This window comes from Saccostrea cucullata, unplaced genomic scaffold, assembly GCF_032062105.1.
Source record: "Saccostrea cucullata isolate Sc308-1 unplaced genomic scaffold, CSIRO_AGI_Scuc_v1 ctg397, whole genome shotgun sequence".
Lineage (NCBI taxonomy): Eukaryota > Metazoa > Mollusca > Bivalvia > Ostreida > Ostreidae > Saccostrea > Saccostrea cuccullata.
Genome location: NW_026924611.1, coordinates 22,644 through 33,608, shown reverse-complemented (window position 1 = coordinate 33,608; position 10,965 = coordinate 22,644). Strand labels below are relative to the sequence as shown.

The 10,965-nt window shown below is 31.3% G+C and overlaps 1 protein-coding gene and 1 non-coding gene across 2 annotated transcripts; both read right to left on the bottom strand.

Annotated features, from left to right (window-relative positions):
* Positions 1–300: 300 nt before the first annotated feature.
* Positions 301–373, bottom strand: Trnar-ucu (transfer RNA arginine (anticodon UCU)). The gene has a single exon. It is a non-coding gene; the product is annotated as a tRNA-Arg (tRNA).
* Positions 374–2,688: 2,315 nt separating this feature from the next.
* LOC134266842 (elastin-like) lies at positions 2,689–5,149 on the bottom strand. The gene is made up of 3 exons (XM_062749057.1): positions 5,104–5,149; positions 3,483–4,381; positions 2,689–2,762 (listed from the first exon to the last, which is right to left on the bottom strand). Exon 2 carries the CDS (start codon positions 4,371–4,373, stop codon positions 3,495–3,497), a length of 879 nt encoding a protein of 292 aa, XP_062605041.1. The 5' UTR covers positions 4,374–4,381; positions 5,104–5,149; the 3' UTR covers positions 2,689–2,762; positions 3,483–3,494.
* Between the last annotated feature and the right edge of the window lie 5,816 nt (positions 5,150–10,965).

Below are 10,965 nucleotides of genomic sequence, written 5' to 3'. Positions count from 1 at the left end.
CTTAGTATCTACCATTTAAAAGTTATGGCCAAAGTTAAAGTATTGATTTTTTGTTTAAAAGTGGGTCAAACTCAAAGGGCAAGGTCAAAAGGTCAAATTTTACCCAAAACTAGGTCTTGTCACAATGAATACACATGTGAAATATGAAAATCATAGCTCTACTTAATCAAAAGTTATGGGCAAGGTTAAAGTTTTTGTGATGGACGGACAGACTGACGGACGGAGAGACGGACAGACAAATGAGATTTAATGTACACAAATTTGCCCTAAATCTTTGATTATAGAGGCATAAAAAAGAAACATCCACGGTGGGATTCGAACCCACGACCTCTGGATTAGAAGTCCAGCGCGCTATCCGCTGCGCTACGCGGACTATATTTACAACTGCACTGAATGATGAAAAGTACACTGTGAATGTGTTTAGATCAGCTACATTGATGTATTTTAACGATAAACTAAGCAATATATCTCACCCGTTGAAAATGTCTCTTTACCTTTGATGTATTGTACATTTCAAAGACTGATCACCATGGCGTGATGTCAGTAGATAAAGAACACTTGCGAAACGATTTCTTTTTTGTCTTCAGGCACGTTGTAAGGTTCTCATCTTCTTTTAGTATTCTTATTCAAATTTTGAAAAAAATTACTAATAGATTAATTTCTACATTGTTTAACATTCAAATAAGTGACCAAAGGACATGATCTAATAAAAGTGAAAATGCACCTTATGATTTCTTCCACCAGCCTCTTTAAGTAAAAGTACATTCGCTATTATTTTCTGTGTCTTAGGTCGATACCACTTGCTTTGAGGTCTGAGAACCACATATGAACCGTTCACTGAAGTCCATAACGATTATATTATATAATTATTTGAAGTAAATTATCTAACACAGTTCTAACTGAATTGACTCGGTCGTCATTTCGCCAAAATGGTGAAAATGTGCTTCTTATATTATGATGCCATGTACTATGTAAATTTTATGCAACTGATGGTGTGTCGTGCAATATTTTAATGCTTCAGATGAGACTTTCTCTTTCAGAATGACAAAAGGAGAAATATCACGTGACGTGCTTTCAGTCAATGAAATGTACGAAAATAATCATCTGACATTATCTTGATTTTGATGTTCCTCTTATCGAAGAATCGGGTGTATATAACTTTTGCATTGTCCGTTTGTTTGTCTGTTTGTCTGTTTGTCCACAAGAAAACATTTAATCTTGACCATTAGGTTTGAGTGAGTGGATAGCTCAAATGTGTATTCCTTTTGACACGACCTTTGTTTTTGCTCTTCTTAATTTGACCTTGAATTTGTACTTTGACCCAAATAACAAAAAAATTACAAAACTTTTACCTTCACCACAACTTTTAAAGAGTTGCTGCTATGGCTTTCATGCTTCACATATTTGTTCATTGTGACTCTTTGATCTTGACCTAAGAGTATCACTTAATTTTAAAAAAAAACTTTAACATTGGCCTTAACTTTTGACAAAAAATACTAGGGTTTCCATATTTTAAAGGTGAACGCCCTCTAACAGGACCTTCCATTGGATACCCACGACCTTTGTACTTTGACCATATAGAGTTTAACTTGCAATTGAAAACCCCAAGCCATAATCTGCCAGATGGGGCATCAATGTTTCACAAGCACGTATTGTTGGGTTTTTGTACCTTTGGTTGTAATTATTTAAATGGGTTAATTTTTACAGAATGGTTTTTCTTGGGAAAGGTTCCTTCAAATCAGTACATTAGCCTTTATAAAACTTCTTTAAATTGCCTTATATTGTGCATGAAGAAAGAAACTTGAAATGATTAATTTAAAGATTTCGTTTAAAAAACGATAAATTAAATTTTAGACAATTGTTTGATGATTGATCAACATATTCACCAAACATCAATTTAATTTATCAATTCTCTTTTTTTTCTTAAAAATCAAAATTTAATTACAAATTTACAAATGGGGAGAAAGGTTTGGTCTTTTACCAGCTTCATTTTTTAAAAGGTTATAAGTTGCCAAAAAGCTCAGACTTTAGAAGTATCCAGATCTGATAAACACCACTCCTCAAATACCCGGTATATTGATTTTTCTTGTACAGTCCTCTTGTTATTTCTCCTTCACTGCTTCACTGATAATATCTCGCTGCAGAGTAAAGAAAGGGGCATCATATAGTATCTATTATGTATTGCTTATACGTATATGACTTTAGTTGTATAGTTTATTCAATTGCAATATCGTTGTTAGGAATATAAGTATAAAGATAGTTAAAACAGACATGATTTTAGAAAAAAAACTTATTCTCCTTAGATTGATTGACTGATTGATTGTATGTTGTTTAACGTCCCTCTCGAGAGTTTTTCACTCATATGGAGACGCCACCACTTGCCGGTGGAGAGCTGCAAATTTTGTCCTATACTCGGCAATCAAGGCCATTGAGCAGGGAGGGGTGTTTTTCGTGCCAGCACCTACTGCGAGACCTTATAAAGTCTCATCTGAAGGACCGGTCTCCATGTCCCACAGTGGGATTCGAACCCGCGACATAAGGATCAACTCCTTACTTCGCGACTCTATAGAAGACGTTCTAACCATTGCTATTCTCCTTAGACAGAACATTATTAAATGTTAATAATCACTCGCAGGATTCCTTCTGAGTTCCTCTTAAATCCACTAATGTACAAACAATAATGAATAATAAAATGCTACAAAATTTTTATTGTAAAAGATTCGTCACAAGTTCCCTTTTGTCGTGCAAGTAATTCCAGCGTTCTGAAAGAAAAGAAAAATAAAATTTCAATTTGCATTGAAGATTCATATTTGCTTTTTTCAAGTTTTTTTTTATGAAAAACATATGTATGCTAGCATAACTTTGATTTGTAGAAATGTTTTCTTTTTTTATTCAATGGTTATCTTCTACGTTTGTCTTTAAACCAACCTTAACTTGTCCGAGACCCATGAACATATTATAAAATGTCTAAATAAAAATCTTTATAGAAAGAAAATATACACTGATAATGTATCCTCAATGTTATTGGAGTTCCAAAGCTTAAATAAAAGTTAATTTAACTAATGCAATTATATAAATTAATAAATGAACTTTGTACTTTTTATATTGAAAAATGAATTGAAAATAAAGTTGTGGAATTTCCTCTGTATTGGTAATTAACATATGTTTCTAGGCCTTTTAAACTTAGTGGTTAACAAAGACAAAAATCTTAACCTTCTTAACCCTAATTTTATCCTTCACCCTTTACCTACGTTTTCATCCTAGACATCTTTACGTACCTCAGTGTTTATCCTTAAGTATTTATCCTACACCTTCCACCTTACTTCCTATATCCTAGACAACTTAAACTTGTATATTGTTTAGACTGGGTCTCTTTGCTTTAGTGTTTATTTTACACATTTTGTCTGAGTTTCTATATCCTAGACTTTGTTACACTAATGTTTATCCAAGACCTCTGACCTACGTGTTTATGACATCCTTACCGAGTGTTTATCCTAGTACACCTTCTTTTTGGGGTATCCGCCTCCTAGTCCACCGAGTGAACCGCCAAGAAGTCCGTCATTGAGTCCGCCTAATCCTCCCAATTGGTTGCCTAAAAGTCCTGATCCAAGTCCTGATCCGAGTCCGCTCAATCCACCTAATCCAGATTGTGGATAATAACCTCCTACTCCAGGGTATCCACCTCCCAGTCCAGTCAGACCACCTCCTAGTCCGGGATAACTTCCTCCTAGTCTGGGATAACTTCCTCCAACTCCGGGATAACTTCCTCCGAGTCCGGGATAACTTCCTCCGAGTCCAGGATAACCTCCTCCAATTCTGGGATAACTTCCTCCTAGTCCGGGATAACTTCCTCCGACTCCTGGATAACTTCCTCCTAGTCCAGGATAACTTCCTCCTAGTCCGGGATAACTTCCTCCTAGTCCGGGATAACCTCCTCCAAGTCCAGGATAACTTCCTCCGAGTCCAGGATAACTACCTCCAAGTCCAGGATAATATCCTCCAGATCCAAGTGGGTAACCACTTCCTAATCCAGGATAGTAACTTCCTAATCCAGATAAACTGGAACCTAGACCAGGATAGTAACCACCTCCAAGTCCGTTCAAACCACTGTATGGATAGTTGAGACCATATTGTCCCAGATTGCCGAGTGAACCTTGATATGGATTGTAATAGGAATTAAGACCTTGGTTTCCTAGGCCGGCACCATAGGGACTGTATAAAGAAGGATCATTATACAGTGGAGATCCTTGTCCTAGGAGACCTCCTTGCAGGTTGTATCCAGGATAACCTGAATGGGATTTGCCTTTGCTCCCGTACGTACCAGCCTGAACGGCGGCGATTGAAAGGACTAGGATCACTGTGGCGAATTTCATGTTATGACCTGAAATTATACAATGTTTAACATGTAAAAAAAGTTCCTGATAAAATTGGCTATTCTTGTAATTTTTCCAATTGTGTCGTTCCTTATCCAATTTATTGTATTATATTTTCTTTGAAAACTAAAGAATTTTTTTAAGTGTGCTTTACCATAGAGAGTTACGATGTTATCTTGATTTATTTAATATATTGTTCAGATACGTGTTTTTCTAAAGATGTCATTTAAAGACATTATTTTATTCATTCTGGTCTAACGGTTCAATTATACTCTGAATAGAGATTAAACTCTAATTGGACAAAATGATTTTTCCCTTTTTAAAATGTTTGTGTTATTAGGCATTTCTGTCAAATTTAGCCTTGCAGGTTATGCTGAAAATATATGCATTTTAATTTTGGATAAGAATTTTTTTGTAAATCATAACCATCGTGGGAAAAAATCGTTTATCTTAGAAGGGGTATAATGAACCTTAAATGTTATTTTAGAAGGTTTAAAAGTTTTTTTAGAAATTTGATTTTATTCATAAAGTAATGAAAATTTAAAAAAAAAAAGAAAGAAAGAAAAGCTTAAAAGTTTTCTTTTTCGTTTGTGACATAAGTGAATCTTAAAATTGAAATAATTAAGAAATTAAGTCAACTTCAAAGATTCCAAAAACGAAGTAATGTACAATTCAGATCATTTTCCTTTCACATACATTTATCAGACTAAAATGATTTTTTTTTACTTACGTTTCGTCTTTCTGACTTCAGAGTGAAGGCAACAGTTCCTAGCCCCTTTTTATATCTAAACCTCCCCGGCAATTGTCCAGTAAAATTTCAAATAAAACCACGAAACATAATTAATTGATGGATTAGAAAATTATTGTTATCAATTACTTTTAACAAACCGCAGGTATCAAACTTTGTTGGAGTACGTCATCGATTGAATTTTTCTTTAAAGAAAAAAAAATGTTTTCAGTTACTTTTTTTAATTCACTACTTCATGTGTTTTTCAAACGTTTGTAACAAAAATGAAAAGCAAAATCTTATAAAAAATCATTCAATTTTCATTTTTTTAAGAGATATGAGCAGAATTATTTCATTTTAATAGAACATAATAATTATCCAATTGCTTCTTTTATAATTATCTGTACTGCAAACAATGTCATTGATTTTTAATATTTCATTTTTATGCCCCCGTAACTGAAGATTCGGGGTACATGGTTTTTGTCCTGTTCGTCGGTCTGTCTGTCTTTTTGCAAAAAATATCCTTACTTTTTAGTGGGTAGGGCTATGGCTTTCAAATTTCACGGGTGTATCCTTGTTTAAAGACTTTTTTGGGGTATCATCAAATTGTACCACTTAACCTTGACCTTAATTTATGGCACATTTTTATAAAAAATCAAAACTTTTACCAGCCATAAAATTTGAACTATGTTATATAGTAAAGGGAACTTTTTTACTGGGAAATCTTAGAATCCCAGAAAACTCTCATTACATTATAATATTTAATTCAGTATATCTTTTTTATATTCTTTCTTTGTCTATTTTTTTTTATTCTTGGGACACTTTACGCTTTATAAACAGCCAAGCGGTTTATCAAAATGCGTAAACTGCCATAAGTTATGTTATATCGTATAACATATTTAAAATAAACTTAATTTCTTATAATTTTATATCAGTATAGCCAATAACACAATTTTCCCTCCAAAATGGCTTGAAATTGAGCATATTTTAAAATTCCAAGTGGGGTAATACGTTTTTGATGTATCTCATTGTTACTTATGTTATACAATATAAATATATATTTTATGAAATCAAATTTCATGTCATTGAAAAATTAAATTAATTTAATTTTTTAACTAGAATTGATTTGACAGAGAAAACTATCATATGAAGCAACCCTAACATTCTTGTGATTTTCAGAAAAAATTCTAAATGTCACTTCATATAACACTGTGTAAAAGAAAATGAAATAAACTTTTTTTTTTAAAAGTCAGATTTTTGATACAACGTTTTACTAAATTTAATGCCACATTAATATACATTTATATGTGTACATAAGTAATGTAATATATCATGGCTTCAAATTTTATGCAAAATTGTTCTCGGTCTGATTTCTGAACTTTGTTTGATTTGATTTAAAAGAAAATGCCCCCAAAATCAAAACTAAATTACTTTAATATTTTTTCTTGGAAATAATAATATGAGTTATTTTTCAAAAACATTCTTTATTCAATGAAGTATTATCAGACAGTGATCTTAAGAATTGATTGAGCAATAAATGCATGCGAAAAGCATGTCTGTTTTTTATGTTTATTTCAGACAACTTTAAAGTTTAATTTCACCTGGAACACGACCAGAAAGCATCACTCATTCTGTCTTTATTTTCTATCAGAGAGCAGTAAGTGTAAATAAATCAACATTTGGCTAGACCTTCGGCGACCTGTCTATGAAATACATAATTAGAGTCATTAACGAGCGTTGTTAATTAAAATTAAAATATTTCTTATTAGAATCTTCCGTGCTTAGTTACTCGTTGTTGATTTATGCATCTAGTTTCTTCGTCGCATCAATCACTCTGAAATGATTCATATTTATTCTGTAATATTCTTACAGTAGATTATGGCACGAAAAATATCCCCGACTATAAAATGGCTCTTAAGGTATAAATTTGAAGCCCTCAACCTACAAAACAATTGCGTTTCGATATTAAGAAAAGTCATAGAAAGGATGCGTAACAGAATTATTTTTTTTTGTCATAACAATTTGTTATAAAACCTCTTTTTAAAAAAAAAGAATTGAATACATTACTTGCTCGTTTCTCGTAGGATTTAGTAATTTAATTGTAGATTTTACGAAGGAGATGAAAAAAGAAAAGAAGAAACCCTTATATCAGATTGTTTTGATAAAACGTGATTGTATTATACTTTAAAGTTATTAATAAATAATTGACTATAAGAATTTGATAGATTTACGATATTTGCGAAATTTGAATAAGAGATAATTGATCTTCGTTACTAAACTCAAATCGTTTAGAATTTTCAAAGTTATATGTATTTTATGATTTGTTCTAATATTCTTACCCCTAAACAAAAAAATATTTCAAGTTATCGGAAATTAAACTTTCTAGATTTTTTTTTATTATAAATAAATCACAATGTTTACTATTCTAAACTTCGTAATAATTTTCTTTCTGCAATATTTACGGTTAGAACCGTTTGCATGAGCATACTGATACATAGTATCGGTTCATGTTCATATGTTTCATGCATGTCAGTTGTTTGACACAATTCAATAGATAAATATACAAATATAAGTTTTTGTGATATTGATTTCAAAGAATTAAATGTTGAATAGTATAACAATGAATGATTGTTTATACTCCCACAGACCGATTTCCGTGACTGAAATGCAAAAGGCGTTAAAATGCCTTTACAAAGTCTGCACAAATTTTACTGCCTCTTCCCTAAAAAATTAATAGCAAAAAATAGGGAATACCCAATCTTCTAAATGGACAGAAAATTTCCTTATAGCTTTGATTTCATTTGATTCTCCAAGTTAAACAACAGAACAAATTTCGATTGTTTTAAAACACGAAAATGACATATCAAGAAATATTCATTTCTCAAATTTTAAGATGAGTGATTTGAAAAAAAAATCGATAAAACAATTCCCATATTCTTCCATGGTCCATTAACCATCAACTAAGAAATGAATCTAGTAATTTAAATGCTCATCTGTATAATCAGCATCTGTAAGTGAAATAGCATCTTATACTAAGTATGGACATCTGAACGCGGATAATTATCATTTTTTTCTTCGGATGCCCTGCATATAATAATCAGAGAAGGATACTTTTTGAAAGTCTTAATAGTGTAATAGAATTAGAAATTATGTCTCCTGATCAAATTTTGAATACTTTGCTGTTTGGTGATAGGCAATTACCTTATAAAATAAACTGTTCAATTTTTGAAGCAGTCCAACTGTACATCAAGTCTTAAAAAAGATTTTGATAGTATTTTGTAATTAATTAAAAAAAAAAATAATAAATCCAGATATTTCTCATATTTCTATTTACTTCAAGTCTCAGCATTTCCATGTTCCATGTATATGTAGTATTTTTCCATGGAAATTTGTCTTTGCACTTTATGAATTGATTTTCTTTACTCAGAGTTATTGCTTGATCAAAATTTATTTATTTTTTAATGTCAATATTTCCTTCTATTTTGTATTTTTCTTTTACATATTTTTTCTCTGCACTTTATTTGTTTACTTATTCTGTTTTGCTGTTTGTTTGCACTTAAATGGGTTTTTTTTATCTATTTTTTTTTTGGTCATTATATTGTATAGAGAGTATACCATGTATACGTACTTCATAATAACGCTTCTGTATAATTTAATTCGATTCATTTTTTTTCTTTTCTTTTTTTTCCACATTTGATAGCAAAAGAAATTAATGTAACTTATCATTGTAAATCATTGTCAATTCTTAACATTTGTAACCTTTACCTTGGAGAGGACTTATATAGACCATGCCTGATGTCCAATCCAATTATGTAATCTTACTTACATAAGAAAATATTGATTAAATTAAATTAAATTAACCATTTCTCTTTAATGTCTACATCCCCTTTTGTTTTCCATTCTTTCTTCACAATCTACCTTCGCTGTTCTTAATTTTTGTTCATTCCTTTTCAGTCTAAAAATTTACCTTTGATACTAATCCATACGAAAGATGAAATACTATGTTTTGTATACATTTAACAATACTATACATTATTGAAACAATTAAAATTACAATTTAAACTTCTCTGTTTTATTAGAAAAATAATGAGCCCTATTTATTCCTGGAGTCAGGCATACAGACGTGATGTGATATCGAACTTTCTTAAATAAGATTTACTACACTGGTCAACTAGAATTAATTCTTGTCTTCTAAACATTTAATAAAATGAACATCTCTACGTTAAAACGATTATGATTGATCTGCTTATACAATCACTCTATTTATTTACTAATTTTTTATTGACTCTTAAATGTTACAAATTAAGATAACATACATGCAGGAAACTTTGAAGTGAAAATATATAATTAATATTTATAATAGCTATAGACTTTAAATTATCTAAAAAAAATAACTGAAAATGGTTTGGGCTTAAAATTATATAAAACTTCTTTAAAACATAATCAGTTTTCCAGATTTTCTAATAATTCTTGCCATCCAGTATAAAAATCTTCTAATTTTCCTTTAGTACAATATAGAATTTTTTAAACATGTAATTTTTCCTTTAAAAATTATCTAAGAACCATAAAATTTAAGTTATATTTACAACTCGATTGTGCATTTCTAACAGTATAAAAATAGTATTTTGCTAGCAATAAACAATAATTCAGAGGTGTATTATAAGTATTTGTATAAATTCCAATATCACATTTTGACATGATATACTTAAGTTGCTTCTATATTCAAATTTAGTTAAATACAAAGAAGGTTATTTGATTATTGCATCTACGAGGGGTGATCAAAATGTTCGCCAACTATCTCTGTATTTACAAAACCACAATTCAGATAAGAATGAAATTTGGCACACATAGAGTCATACATATGTTCTATATAAAGCTTATTGTAATGAAAGGTTTTGCCTCATGTTTGTGACGTCACGATATGAAAAGTAAAACGGATATCTTGGAATTGTTTTGCAGAAGCGTATAATAAATTGTACTCGGTTTATGGAGACAAAAGACTTGCCAAAAATTTAGTCATCCATTGGATTGATTGTTTAAGTGAAGGAAGGGAGATTTTAAAAATGATATTTGTTCTGTCACCGAGTGAAACCAAGCTGGGGAAGAGATGTGTCCTTTGTTAAGCAATTTGATATGAAAGATCGCCAACATACAGTTTGAAAAATATTTGAATATCTTTACGATAATATAATTTATTAAATCCCTAAAATATCGTTTACTTCACACATATCAGATATGATAAAAAGAAGGCACCCATACTTTATCCACATTGAATGAACGACGCTCCAAAAACAGAGGTCTTGGGTTTTGATGGTCTCCACGCTCATTCTGGAAAAGGGTATCATTATACACCCATACTATTGCCGAGATTTGGCCATTTCTGACAAATGTACTGCGTATGTTTTTGACGTAGAAAATAAATAACTTGCATAGTAAGAAATATAACAGCCGGATCTGTGACAGAACGCTAAAGGAGCATGTCACGTGACCGCAAAAATCACGTGATCCCCGCATTGGCATAACGGTTGCAGATGCACATCAAAATCGGATAGAGAGGACTACTTTGAAAAATTTTCAACACTGAAACCCTATATCATTTCTTTTTGGAAGTTATTCAATTAGATCGTGAACTTCTTGATCACCCTTCGTATCTACTGATTCAGATTTGAACGGGGATAAAAATTTATTTGCAAGGAAACTTTTTAGCAGGAAGTCTTAGAATGAAATATATGGAGTTAACGAACAGTAGGCAAGCACAAAAGTCCAATAAACAGTACAAAATAGGAGCAGAGCAAACACGGACCTCCAAATCATCTGAAGTTGGATCAGGTATTATGGAGGAGTGAGTATACCCTGCGGACCGGT

Bases quoted from the DNA above. Each gene is read 5' to 3' on its own strand.
- LOC134266842 (XM_062749057.1), bottom strand. From the start codon at position 4,373: ATGAAATTCGCCACAGTGATCCTAGTCCTTTCAATCGCCGCCGTTCAG.